Source organism: Sturnus vulgaris, chromosome 1 (assembly GCF_052056855.1).
Source record: "Sturnus vulgaris isolate bStuVul1 chromosome 1, bStuVul1.hap1, whole genome shotgun sequence".
Taxonomy (NCBI): domain Eukaryota; kingdom Metazoa; phylum Chordata; class Aves; order Passeriformes; family Sturnidae; genus Sturnus; species Sturnus vulgaris.
The window spans coordinates 110583346-110598059 of NC_142243.1; the positions used below are offsets into that span (position 1 = coordinate 110583346).

Here is a 14714-nt window from a genome sequence, read left to right on the forward strand (position 1 = left end):
CAAGGGACATGGGATTAAATGCAAAACATGGATAGAGACCTGGGTACCACGTGCCTTAGATGAATATTCTTGTTAGAGGAACCACTTGCATCAGGGAATGAGAGATAAACACAAAAATAGAGCAGCCTGCTCTACTGGGCTTGTGGATTACACTGATGGTGCTCTGATCTGATCAGGTGATGTAACTCCCCATGATAGCAACTTCAGAATAATTAGTTACTGTCTGATAACAATGAGACATGACATAGATCTGCCTACTACCTGAACCACAGGTATATCTCCAGCTCATTTTCTTAAACAATGGAAATATGAGCTGGCCTGTGTGCCAAATGTCTTTTGTGCTGCCCACCACAACCTTCCATATCTGCACAGAGAATAACGGGTGTGTGCTGTGGGATGAGCACATGTTGTGTGCCTCCCTGTAGGGATGTGCCATGAGCTGAAGGGAGTGCTGGGAAGAGTGCTGTGGAACCCTCCTGCTGCCATTTGTATGGACCTATAGCAGTGCATCATGTGTGGAGCAAAGATGAGGTAGGCTGAGGACAGGAAAAGATCATGGGACATATTCCATTTGGCTTTAAGCTGTCTATTTCCAGTGGTGTTAGTAATACAGCCATGGCAGCTCATAGTTCAGTACAAGTATTTGCCAGCTAGTTTTTTACCCAGCTCTAAGGGCAAGGTATGCCACTTCTGCTGTTTCAGTACAAATGGAACTAGCCCAGGCAGCCAGTTCTATGTTACAAATTCTTTCCTAGACTTAATAACATGAAAAATACAAAGCTCTTATTTACCTTGTTAAATACATCAACAGCTGCTTCCTTTAACTCATTACCTATGTACCTTTGGACCAGCCTAGCTCCAGGTTTCTCACCTGCTGTAGCTGTTTTGATAGCTCAACTTCTGTGCCTGAGCAGACACACAAAGAAACAGAAAGAAGGAGGTTAAAACAGAAGCTTGCTCACACTCAAATTTAGGTGGACAGTTGTAATTCTGCCAGACTGGAGTAGCAATTCTTCCCTAGAGGCAGCAGTCACCTTTCTGGTCCATTGTTTTTTTGCTGGAAGCTGGAATTGGAAAGGAAGTCTTCTAGTTGAATGATGTTTCCTTCTATCTTTTGGTGTCAGGAGGCAGCACAAAAAGCACCAGATAACCAGGCAAAGTCCCAATCGAGGGTCTTTCAAGTTAAACAGTGAGATGTAGCAAGTGCCAAGGCCTGAGGTTTATTGTTAAAGCCCATAGGACTTGGTGAGAGGGCATTAAGACTACAGAAAAAGACAAACACAAAATAAGAGGTGGAAACTCTCCACTTTTATACATTTTTATATTTCTGCTCCATAGAAACTAAAGAAATCCTCTTCCAGATTTTTCTAATAGTCTTTGTCCAACTGATCTTAGCCCAGCACAGTCAAACCAGTGAAGTTTGGTTCTCAAAATAATGTACCTAACCTTCATGAAGTCTGCCCTGGTAGGATATTTTAAGACAGGTCTGTCTAAAATGATTTTCTGTAGAGGTCTCTCTTCCACATGAGTCACCTGCTGCCTATTACCCATCATGGCACCAGCCCTGCAAAACAGGCATTCCTGAACCAATACTGAGAAAAACAATCCTGTCTTATAGAGGAATAGGATATCACTACCCCAGGTGGTTTTAGCTACCTCATTATCCAAAGGGTAAAAATTAAGCCCAGTGCTACCAAAAAGGTTGCAAATAAAAAGGCACAAATTAAGAACATAATAGTATTTGTACATACATATGGGTTTTTTTCTGCAAATAATAAAATGCTTCCCCAGGAAAAAAAAGGGTACCACTAACCACAAACCACTTGAATTCAATATAGAGAGGTGTAAACATGGAATAAGTTCTCAGAACTCAACCAAAGATAATTATATAATCAGAGGACACATTTTTGTGAACTTGGGTGTTTTGTGAGCAAGATGTGAATATAAAATTTACTGGCCTGGGAGTTGGCTGGAGATTCCCCAAGACATCAGATCTGAAGTGCAGCAGCTCATACATCTCAAGGAGTAAGAAAGAAGGAAGGGAGAAGGTGTTGAAGAGGTAAAAGGGAGAGGAGACTAAGAGTCCTTATGCTGAGACATTGATAGTCAGCTTCCCAGGACAGGGATGTTCTCTTTTGAACGTTTTACTTAGCTTGGTTTCTGTCTCCACTTATGAAGATTTATTTCTCCTGAATGGACATTTCTTTCTACCTCTGCATTTGAATTTTCACCCCATGGCTGCACCAGCTCACAGTCATGTGTTTAGCTCTGTTTTGGAAAATGGAGACATTTAAAAAGCCTTTCCCCCACCCAGTGCCTGTGACCTTGCATTGAGCAGAGCTACACAAACATTTAGAACAAAATCCAAATGCAAACCTGAAACCTGCCTTTGGGTTTTGTTATGAACTTGAAACTGAATTTTACCCTAAGTTTTATGAGCCTTGTCTGAGTTGGAGGGGACCTGGGCTGATTTAAGGTTTTACAGGGAACCATTTGATACTTCGAGGCTTAATGTGATTTTGGCTTGAAACAAGCAGTTCTTGGCTCACTTCAGGCATTTGATTCCCATATCCAAGGTGAAATCCAAGGGCTATGTAAAGTTAGGACAAACTGAAGCTGATGTGTGCACACTCACGCACAAGCAAGTTGTGTCTTAATGCACCTCCCCAAATTCTGCATGGGATTGTGGCTCTGTTGAGGAGCATCGGGATGTGCCTCCTCAAATTCCAACCCAGAGCTGAGCAGGCAGGCGAAATCTGAGTTGTAGACAGCTAAAGCTCAGACCCTGGCCTTCTGTAAACAAACACCTCGCTCTCCGTGTGTTTGTGGAGTAATAGTGACATCCTGTGGCCAGTCCCGATTAGTCCCAAGCACGGACACGCTGTTTATTCCTACTGGTGCTAGACATGAGGACCTGCCAGGAGAAAGGATGAAGGCAGAGCTGGAAAGGGAAAAATTTCAACCTTCCTTAATCTAGATGTTAAATTTCAAAGGAGAGGAAAGAGTTACAACCCACTTGCTCTTTAGTCATAATCCAAACATTAAGGCCCTTAGCTAATTTAAATGTAAAGTGATTTTAAACATGCTTTCAGAAGCTGAGCATAGAAATGAATACCCATGGGAGGCACCGGGCATAGCAACTGGAAGGGGGGATAGGGAAACTAAGCTCTGAGCCTAGGGCGAGGAGAGGCCATTGGTGAGGTGGGAGTCCTGGATGTTTGAGACCATCCTCCAGAGCCTTCTGAGATGATCCAAACAAACCAAGTATAAAGGTACAAGCAGGAGGCAGCACTGGAATGGAAGAGCAGTTTCATTTCCCAAGCAGGCTGTATTTTGATGTTAACAGGCACGGCCGTGGCAGGCTCAGGGAGGGACGTCTCTTTTCTCCCCTTGAGCCGACACGCTCCCGCTCAAGCACCGAGGAAATATACTGCCAGCTGAGTCAAGCACAAGGATTGCCCAGAAAAGAGAAAATTTAAGAGGGAAAAAAAAACCCAACCAAACCAGGTGTAGGGCAGCCAATAAATTGTCAATGAAGAGAGAAAGCAGGCAAAGAGAGCAGCTGGCTAGAGCCCAGCAGAAGAAACTCAGTGCCCGGGAGACCAGCTTTCTGTGCTACATTATTTCAACAGCCAAGAAGCCACTGGAGTTCAAGGAGAGAAGGAGCTGGACAGCCAAGGTGACTTTCCTTACGGGTATTCTCATTTTTATTGCCTAAATTACAGTAATTCCTGTGATGTGACAGAGATGCTGTTCCTGCCCTGAGGTGTCCACCAATGTTGTTTTATGCCTTGGACAGTGTGATCCAAGGCCAGCCAGACTCAAGGAAGCCAACTAGACATGAGGAACACAGTGTGCTGTGGGATTATGGCTGAGCTGAGTGACAGAAGGGAGATATAAAAAGGCAGAGAGTGTCAGAGAGAGAAAACGGCTTCCCCATTGTGTGGAGGAAAGAAGCAGTGGGGAAGAGGTGAAGTTGTGATGTTTTCCAGCGACCACAAGTTCCTTGTAGAATTTGATTGTCCCGAGATATTTCTTGAATTGCACAGGCTTGTTATATGGGACAGAGCTCGTGTTGTATCTGGTGTTTCAGAGACAACATTCACTTTTGCAAATATTTGATTTGCATTTGGAGGGGTGGGTAGGGGTGGATAGAATATCATCCCTTGACACTGGCTCGAGGTTCAAGTACTATTTCCTACCGGGTGAGGGACTTGTTTCATTGGACAGCTGGCAAAAGCACAAGATGGACTGAATTTCAGGTGATGAGACAAGTCTTTCACCTTCTTCTCAGATGACTGTAGAAAACCACAAATATACTTATGTCGTAACAGGGATCTGGTAAAAAAGAACCATTTCCCAACCCAAAAAGTAAGTAGGATTTGCACAAGCCCCACATTAGCTACAAACCAATTCATGTCCCTTGTGGCTGGCAGAGCAAACCATGGGCAGATGCACTGGTCTGTAATTCAGTGTCTTCGAGAAACAGCAACAAAGACCAGAGCAACTGAGGGAAGAGTCAGTGAGGTAAAACAAGACAGATGCAAGAGTACTACTAATGTGGCCCTGAAACAAAACAGCTACCTGGAGAGAGAGTCTGGGGACTGAATGCTGACTGGAAGAAGCCAGGAGCCATAAAAAGTGAAACAGGCTCCTGTTGTCTGGTTCTCTGCCCATGGTCTGGGAAGCAAGGCTTCATGTATTTCTGTAAAATAAAAAGAACTATATCCAAAATAGTAGATCATCATGATTTTCTCACTCTACTGGGGACAACCCACAGGGCTTTGGATCTGATGTAGCTGCTTGGCCAACTGCAGCTCTGGTCTGATAGATTAGCAAAGTCTCTGTGGTGAGTTTGTCATTGCTGCTGATTCAGTGCCCTCCAAATACCTGCCTCTCATCACTGTTCTGCACAATTCCCAAATTAGGCTGTGGTGCCAGGTAGTGAACTCTCCCACTTGCTATGCTCTGATTGAGTTTGTAGGTCTTACAAACACGAAGGTAATGCTATTAGTTTTCAAGAGTGAGATTCTTCGATCTGATCATTAACTTTCTCCATTGCTCCCTGCCCCCTTTGCTGTAACTCTTTCCTGCCACATCTACAGACTGCTGCTTTTGCTGGAATGGTAAGAGACTCTTAACCAGTCACCAGAGCTCCCTACACCTTCCCAAAGCCTGAGCTTTACAAAAGCAGCTTTCAGGATCTGTCACGTTAGAAAAAAGTAATATACTAAGGGTTAGTCCTCCTCTTGCTGAGAAATAACTTTTCTTAAATGGGAATATAGACTTAAAATCAAATATTTGCTTACAAGGGTCAAGTGTCTGCTGCTGGACCATGCCTGATCCTAAATCTGACCTGCGATAAATATTGCTGCTAAACAGAGCACATCACAATAAAATTCTGTGGATCTCTTCAAAATATATAAGCTAACCACTAACATAGCAAAGATGTTTTGGAGGGGACAAGAGTTCAGGAGAAGTCCTAGAGAGTCAGCTCTTCCATCCCTTGGGATTCTCACACTGGTGAAATTGATTGATGGTCCTTGTTTTTTTGTATTTATTTCCCCCCTGCTTTTCTTTCTCCCCCTCTCTTTCCCTTGTTCTGCAGCTACTCTTCACTGTAGCTCTGAGACCTCAGCACACAGCTGTCTCCCTGCCAATAACCTCTACTCCTGGAGCAATGCTGGGTAAGTGTGTGTGTGACCTGGCTCATGAGCACCATGGCCCAGCCTGCTTATGGTCCATGTTAGTCCTGATCCATTTACAACCTGTCTGTGTCTCAGGCTGCAGTGGTGCATCTCTGATGGGCCACGCTGGAATCACTGCAAGTCCATAACTGAGTCCTCTGCTGTGGAAGAATCCTTTCCCTCAAAGTGCCTCTTTCCTTTTATCCTACTCAGTGCTCCCAAACTGTTCTCTGCCCCTTGTAGACTGGGAGATTATGATATCTAGGATCCTCACTGTTTTGGAGCAATGGGCATGCCCAGGGTTGGCCCTGGAAAAGGCTGAGTATGGAAAGGCTGGAAGTGTCCTCAGGGTGCTGAGAATCAACACCAAACAAACACACCAGTGCCTATTAAATTAAATAAGCAATTAATTCAAATAGTCATAAATTTATGCCAAAGGTTTCTGCAAATAACTAGCATACCCCCAAGCTGGCTTAACTAATACAAACTGCTACCATCTCCACCTGGTTTTCTTTGCATGGGAGCTGGTGGAGCTGCATGAGAAGGAGCTTGTTCCCAGGCACAGTGCATATCTGGACTTCACAAAAGGCAGAGGAAGAGCACCACGAGCAGCCTGGTGCATGTCTTCATTAGGGAAGTTTCACAGATGACAGTCACGGTGCTAGTAACACACATCCGACATGGCTTTCTGCCTCAGACAATTCATTGCTTCCTGTACCATAACTGGAGCACTGGAAAAGAACATATTAGAGCAAGATGTGAAATCTAGGAATTCTGTTAAGGTTAGAAAAAATCTAGCTGAGCTGCAGCAAGAAAACAAGTTTTAAAATGCCAGCTGAGGCAGAAGGTTTTGTCTCATTGGAACTCATTCCATGCTTGAACAGCTCTTGCAGCAGCAGGAACCTCAGTAAACCTATGTATACAAAAGACAGGCTTAGAAGATATGAAGCTAGTATTTGTTTATTGAAATGAATTTCGGCAACTTTTTCTATTTCTCTCCAGGATGCCTTGTTGGTGGCAGGAGGGAATTAAGAGCTGTATTTCTGATACCTGTATCATTTATCTATAGTCTCATCTGAAAAATTAATAGGGACACTTATTGACTAGCACTAAAAATGCAGAGGGTTTTGAAGAACTTTGAGCTACTTTTTATTATTTTATTTTTATACCCTGAAATAAAGCTGTGTTTGATTCCTATTTCACAGAGGAAAATGAAACTCTGGGATGAATATATTGGTCCCTGGAAGGCAATTCCTGTAAACAAATTAATACAACTCAGGCCTACCTCCTCTACATTTTGTTCCTTTTCTTGTGCAGCCTATTGATTGATTTACCTGAGGGAAGAGATTCTTCTGAATCAGATACTAGGCAAGTTCTTAAGGAAAATACCGGCTTTAAAAAGGGAGCAGAAGAAAGAGCAGCAGTTGCAAAAATTGCTAATCTTTCATTTGCAGGAGCCACTGAACATCTGGATAGTATGAAGCTCCTTTAACCCCCTGAGTGCAAAAAGAATTAGCACCAAAGGGCAGCCCATGCTAATTCAGTGCCATTAAACTTGTATAAGCCAGAAGAATGTGATGTTATACTTCCATAGGGCCATATGGATACCACTTTGCACTTTGTATCCATCAGAGGGACTAGCAAAACTAGTTCAGTATTGTACAGTATGGCTCTTAGAAAGATAAAATAGCCCCTGTGCAATATTATACATTATTGCACGTCTATCATATCACACCTTGGAACCAACCTACTCTTTTAACGACAGGTGGAGAGCTTGTCTGCTGATATGCAACTTTTGAGCTTCCATATTTAGAAAAGCAAGATGTTGCAATAAAAACAGACTTAATTATTATTCTTTATTTTACTATTAGCAACTCTTTCTTATTTTTTAAAGGAACCTGGCATTTTATTAATACTGCTCACTAGAGACTGTTTTCAGACCAGTTATTATCTTATGTCTCCAGGTTTAAAATATTACTTCCTGCTAATCTTGCTGCTCCCTTCATTCATCTTTGTCCATAACAGAGGGGAAAACACAGCACTTTCCCTTGGAGCCCCCTTCATAGCTTCCATGTAACCTTCAGTTAAGCCCTATTTCAGTTGTCTCTGAATATCATTTTTCTCGACAGTGAAAAGTGTCTTTGCTTTCAAAGTCAACATTATCTGCTCTCAACAGTAACAATATACTATAGATTTTATAGTGATTTTCATATGTAGATTTGAAACTGCTCTGGCATAAAGAACAGCCATACACAGAAGTTAAGAATGAGATTTTCTAATTTAACCCCACCCCCAGCTTGTCAGGGCCTGACAGCCAAGAGCCCTGAGTGGCTCTTTTGCTGTGAGTCACCATCAATGTCTTCCACTGGAGCTGTTTTGCTCTGTTGCAGGTCTGATTTAGATATGAACGATTCCTAGCAATATCAGTCATCATACACCTTACCTCCTTCAATATATGCTTTCACGTGTTAGGAAAAGTTAAAAAGATTATAAACCAGAACTGTATTTTAAACACAATGAACAAGAAGGGGAACAACGTGGTTTACAACAACAACAACAAAAAAACCCCCAAACCATACAAACTCACTTCAAACTACGTAGAATTATGCAAAATCACAGTAATCCTTATCATCCCCTATTGCTATAGCAAGCCTCCTCGCTGAAAATGTGACTGCATGGGAAGAAGTCTCTGGATAATGCTTTAGAGACTCAAGGACTGCCAAACTCCAGCTCTTGGAGCTCCCTGGGGCTGGAGGTTTAGGTAAGGACTCCACACTTGGACTGAGGCTCAGGATGTGCTTGTTTTCTCTCCTACAGTGGTGAGTCAGATCAGATCCGATTCACAGGCTCAGCCTCCCGCTGGGCAGTAAAAACACCGCTCTCCTTTTGGGTATCATTCCCAGCTCCAAAATAAACACTCAGAGCAGCCAAACTATGGTCAAAAAACATCTAGAGTGAGCACACTGGGTTGCAAGGGGGATGTCAAGAGGCTGTCGCTTCAGACAGTGCACCCTGCCGAAACTTCTCACATGACCTTCAGCACACAGACAGGTCTCTGCTCCCGTCAAACCCAGGAGAAATGTTTGTACATTCCAGTTAATTGTGAAGCTTGGCAGCGGAGCAGCAGAAAATGACTGCAAAGCACAAAAACATCAGAGAGCTGTATGAGTGGCCTGCAAACTGAACAACTTTAGGGGGTCTGAGTTCAACACATCCAGGCCCAATTCAGAAGAAATTCTGTTAATTAAACCAACCTAATGCCCTGAATTATAGCCGCAAAAAATCCCAAAGTTGGATGCCAATATTTGGGTTTTTTTTAGGGAAGATAAGCTGAAGAATACAACCTTATTTTTTTCCCCTGGATTATTTGTATGCTTTGTCAGAGTTGCCATACAGTCTTGCCCTCTAAAACTCTTTAGAATAACACACCTTATCATGGTAATTTGAAAGGTAATTCACAAAACCCTGGGGAAACACTCCTCTTTTGGCACAGGGGCTCTCAAAAATCATCTGTCACTTGGAGCTTCCAGGCTATGCCTCCCATCCTGTAAGGCCCCTAGAGCAGCCTCTGCTGTATTAATGAGAATATCAAGGTAATTGCATTGCAAAAGCCAAATGTCTTGTTTTGAGCTATGTTTTCTCTCAGGTGAGTATCCAGATGAGATGCTCAGTCCCATGAGATTTCCTTCCCAGCACAGCTTGCAGGCTTCACGGGAAGCACAGTCTTTGGCCCTGATGCGCAGAGTAGATGCCTTTTTTGTGTCCACAGACCACAGAGAACTTAGTGATTTCTTTAACAGTGAAGGAGAGTTGACGTGTAAACCACAAAGGGCTGCTTGTTTTTGAGTGAATGCTCCATGGACTTAATCAGACTCTGGGTTTGTCCATAACAAGTTCAATAGTTGCTATTTGCACTTAGATCCTCAGCTTCATTAAATGTAAAAGTTTCAGCTTTTGCCAGCAGTTAGTTGCATCTAGATCTATAAAAGGCTGTTCTGTCTCTCTAAGATGAGACATAAAACTGAGGCCTTGACCATCTGTGGTCATTAAGGATCCCATGGCATGCTTCAAAAGGTGAAGATGGTAGCTTTCGTCTCAGGACCAAATTCTATTCTGAGTAACTAAATTCCTTCAAACCTAAAATTCACCTCCAGCTTTTAATATAAGGTACTGTGTTTTCTTATGTGTTCATAATAGAGTGATGGACTGCTAGCTGGTGGCCACAATCTATCCCAGAAATTACAATATTTTACATATATATAAAATACTGTTATACATATGTAATATATATAACAGTGGATTAAAGGAAGTGTGCAGGTACACATGTTTGTCCTATTGGTCACAACATGATGCAGAGCAAGCCTGTCTCAGCACAATAACATACACATGCATATAAAAGCACATAGCCTAGAATTACAAGGTTTTAATTTTTACTTACTTATGAAATTAAAAATCTGGTATCTTACAGATCCTGAGCCCTTGCTGATCAATAGAGAAGTGAATCCCACTGGAAAAGAGATAAGGTTGGCTGCAAAGGGAGAGTCATTCCTCTCATGTCTGGAAGCTAAAAACTGTGTGTGAAACCAGAATAAATTATCTACCATTACCTCAGTGAAGTGTTTTTAATTTACTGCCCTGCTGGATGCATGTGGTAGAACATATACATGAGAAAAATATGAAGGACTGTATTTATCTTGAATGTGCCTTGTGCCCCATAATGGAATACATTGCACATTTAACATCCTGCCATAATGTATTGGTTAACTTTTCTGGAATTCTGCTAGGAAGAGAATACATTTAACCCCAAGATACCTGCAATTCCAAGGGAGTGAGCCCACCTGTCTGGTTTGTGTGCCACTGCTGAGGTCCTCTTCTGAGCAGAGATGAAAGGTTGTATTACCTGTTTATTTCAGGACATGTTGCAAGTACTCAGGACTTCAGGCATTTTAGCTCTACATATCCTTTATCTGTGGGTGGAGCACCCCTGAAATAGAAGTTAAGCCTATGAAAAAATGGAGAGTCCACTTATTAAATATGATAAAATTATTTGCAGTTACATTTATTTTAAACTCGGAAAGGTGGAATGGAAGATGGACTAATTCTAGCTATGCATGCTGGAAATTGCCTAGAGTACAGACCTCTCAATAAAAAAAATCTACTAAAACTGAGAAGTTACTGCCTGCTCTTCTTTCTGCTTTTGTGGAGATTGGAACCATAGGTCTAACCATTGGAAATAATTTTTCTATAAACTTCAGTTATTCGTAATACAATAATCCTTCATGTGGGCTATAAACTTTTGGTTCCCCTCTTTTCCAAGTTGCAAGATTGAAGTGAAACTTGGCAGTGTTCTGTTTGTTGAAATGAGAGGCCCAAGGTCAGATTCTGATCTCTCATTGGCCTTACACCTGTCAACTGACTTTGATGGTGTAAATTTTTACTTACTCCAGCATAAGCAATGACAGGATCAGACCCTGCATATGCTTTTCATCTAAAGCTGTGTTCCAGATGTGTTTATGTAGCCTGGTTTCAATAAAACGTGTGCATTTTAAGATGTAAATGGATTTTTCTTTAATTATAACCATATGGACTGTTATTAAATTTTCATTTTAAAAGTGCAGATACAGTTAGCCCAGCCATATTGAAGCATCACAATAGCTTCACTTGACCAGTGCAGCTTTCACACAGTACCCAAGCAAAAGCAAGATTCCTAAAGCTGGGAAAGACAGGGAAGGACATGAGATGACATCAAAGCGTGTGTGGAAAACTGTGACTTGGTTTTCCTGATGTTAGAGCACCACATCCCGTTGAGGTATTTGCCTTTCTTCTGTTCAAGATGAGGAAAAATTAAGTGCAAAGCTGGTTCAGCATATTCCTTCAAGCTGAGATATCACTACTTACTGGGTTCTTTTTCGTCTGCCTTTGCTACAAGTCAGCAGCCCTGCTCAGCCCTCCTTGGCTTCTGTACAGCTTCAGGCTGTGACTGGATGCCTTGAATCCAATAAGCCCTCAAATCCAGAGTTACATGGTTGGATTGGTGTGTCAGGAGAATCTGTGCCTGTCTGGGGTGGGGGGAGTCCTGGAATGAGCATGTTCCTTCCCCCACCTTCATCCTCTGTGCTGTGATACCACATGCTGAGGCTCCAGGAAGGAAAGGTCAGCCTGCTGCTGCCCCCAGCCCAGCTTTGTGCTCAACATCAGCACTGGTGCCTGAGGGGACGAGACCTCCCTGATTCTCAGGCTTGATGGTGCCCATTCCTGAGGGTCCCTGTACCCCCCCCAGCCTTTTGTGCATCTCCACAAATAAGGGCTGCCTCCCAGCCCAGAAGGGGAGATTGATTTTTCCAACAACAGAAAGGTAGGGGCAAGTAAAAAAGTTTTGATTGATGGATTTTCCATTAAAAAAAGGAGACAGATTTGTTAATGAATAAATGTTTAAGAGAAAGATGTCAGTGTTGATGGAGTTTTTAATTTAATCTTCCTGAAATTAAATATTTCAGTAAGGTAAAAGAAAATTCACTTGGAAAACTTCTTTGAATTATACATCCACAGCTCCATGAAATAGGTGGCTGGTATAGTCATTATATTTATGCTTTTCCTTAGCATATTTTGACATTATTAAATGGAAGGTTTTCCACTACTGTTCCATAAGAATTTTTTTATTTTTTATATTTATGTGTGTGTTTTGTTTGCCTATTTGGAATAACTATTTTGAAATGAAAATAGTTATTCCAAATTTGATTCTGAAAGTAAATTTTGTCTGCCAAACCTGATTTGAAGTTCAGTCATGCTCCTGAATTTCAGTCCATGCTTTCTTCCACGGACAACTGGAGAATACAGACTGTGCTTCTCTCCTACTATCATGATTTTCTCACCCTTTAATTTTCTTCTGGGTATGTTGGATACTTATGTTTGACTCGTGTCTTCTTCAGAATGCAGCTGCCAGTTGGTGGAGAAGTTCAGTCATCTTGGACACGTTAAGAATGTTTTTTCTCCTGGATTCAGCTGTTGAGGATTCCTGGGTCATGTTCAGCTGTGTCCTGGTAATGCATGGTAAAAGAAGGATGCTTGCACAGAACAACCACAAGAGTCAGAGTGTTCCTGTGCTCTCTTGCAGAGGGAAGAGTTTGACAAATGGAAAAAAATGTCCATTCCTGGCAGTGGAGAATGGACTCTTTCACTGTAGGGCTCAGGCTTTCCCCAGACCTTCCCGAGACTGCAGTCATGAATGCTTGGTTTGGCTGCACTGTGGTGTGTTATGAAGATGTGAAAAGTGAGCTAGATGGCTGAGCTGCCCCATCTGCATTTTTTTTTTTTCATTTTAAAATTTAATAAAACCCCATGTGGTTACAATTGAAAAAAAATCCATTAATGCTCCCCAAATACTTCATATCTAAAGCAAAATGTATATTAACTTCCCATCCCCCATCTCTAGTGAACAATAAGATATACTTTTTCATTGAATCAGTGAAAATCATTAAATAACTTATTACATCATCAACCCAAACCATGTACTTTTACTTACTTTTCTAATGACTAACAAATGATATTAACATATCAATGTCTTTATATGCATCAGGGAAGAAAGGGTGGGACATGTAAAAGTGGAATCTAAACAGAGGTCCTTTCATATTTTTATATATTTTAAATAGGGGTAGGTGTTTCTGTCTGGAGACCATATGTTTGGAGGTTTTTTAAAAACAATCTGTATGTGTGTAAAAAAAAAAAGAAAATTAAGTGGTATGGACAGCTACAGTGTGGGCTCGGGAGTTCTGGTGAGGTGATCTAGATATGAAGAGATGTCCAGATGAAAAATCCTTTTCCTTCAGGCACATTTTCCATTATTTGGATCTTATCTGAACAGCACCAGTTCACAAAGCCCTGGATGTGCTTTCTGTGGAAGAGCAGCAGAGGAATTACCATCAAGGGGCTTGTCAGTGTCAGTGTGGCTGCTGGTACAGGGGGGGAAGGCTCATGGGCACTTTAATGGCACCAGGGCTCTGCATGCAGAGACATTGAGGCTTTGCAGCTGCACAAGGGACGAGTCTTTCATCCCCAGAAACAGAAGGGCTCAGTGCAGGAGGGGTTCTCTGCATCCCCTGCACTATCAGGGTGTGACACATAGAGCAGGGCAGTTTTAATTTCACCCAGTCTCGACAGAGATCGGTTTGCTACAGAAACAACGTCCCTAGAACAAAATGGCACTCCCAGCTGCAGAAAAAAACGAGGCAGTCACCTTTGAAGTCATTCTCAAGCCTGCCCCATAAGCAGGATGTCTGGATGCACAGGGCTTCATCAGGTTCATCTTCCAGCCTGGGGGAGTTGTGTGTCATCACCTCTGCAGTGCGCCTGAGCCCCGGCCAGGGCTCCTGAGCCCGTGTGTGCCATGGTGCAATGTGCAGTGCTGCTGCCAAAACACAGCACCAGCTGGTTTATTCATTTTACACAGTGCAAAAATGTTATTAAACTGCACCATACAGATAAGTACTAGAAAAATTGCTAGGTTATTTTTTTCACATAAAATTAGCCAATTTGCTGGTGTATGTAATTGTAAAGAATGCAAAGCATCCCATTCAAGTGATTAACCTCTTAGTTAATAAAAGCAACAATTGCATGTGTATAAATAATATAATAAAAGGAACATTCATATCAAAGTAATATAGCTCATACTATCCTGTTTCTCTCCTTAATTAGTAAATAATTCATCAAATTCTGCAATGAATTGTGCTCCCACCCACATTTCTTCATCCAATTATCGTGAAATAGGAAAGCAGGAGCCTTCCTTCTTTGAAAAGAATGTGATAATGAAATTGTTCAATAGCTCTTCTCAGCTCTCTGCTAGTCTAAATTAGTACTTTCTTGGGCATACTGTTTCTTTTGTTCATTTCTTCCCTTATTCACTACTTTTTTCTTTTTAATTGAAGATATTTTCTATGTTAAATGTCATTTTACACTGACACACTTTAAAAGAAGTATATTCACCATGCTTTGTTTTCAGCAGACACAAATGAAATTAATTCTACAGTACAG

At 41.9% G+C, this 14714-nt stretch overlaps 1 protein-coding gene across 6 annotated transcripts in view; it reads left to right on the forward strand.

The window, feature by feature from the left end:
• The window catches only part of LOC148225406 (uncharacterized), a 67685-nt gene that overhangs the window by 40862 nt on the left and 12109 nt on the right, over positions 1–14714 (forward strand). For 4 of the 6 annotated variants that reach the window (XR_015807118.1, XR_015807116.1, XR_015807126.1 and 1 more), the window contains 2 exons: positions 5609–5687; positions 10156–11304. Coding sequence is in view for 2 of the 6 variants with exons in the window: in XM_088174091.1 (XP_088030217.1) it covers positions 5609–5687; positions 10156–10268 (192 nt within the window). In the remaining 4 variants the exon portion in view is untranslated. Of the gene's footprint in view, positions 1–5608; positions 5688–10155; positions 11305–14714 lie in introns of those variants that run through there. The other 2 variants (XR_015807117.1, XM_088174089.1) reach the window with 1 other exon arrangement.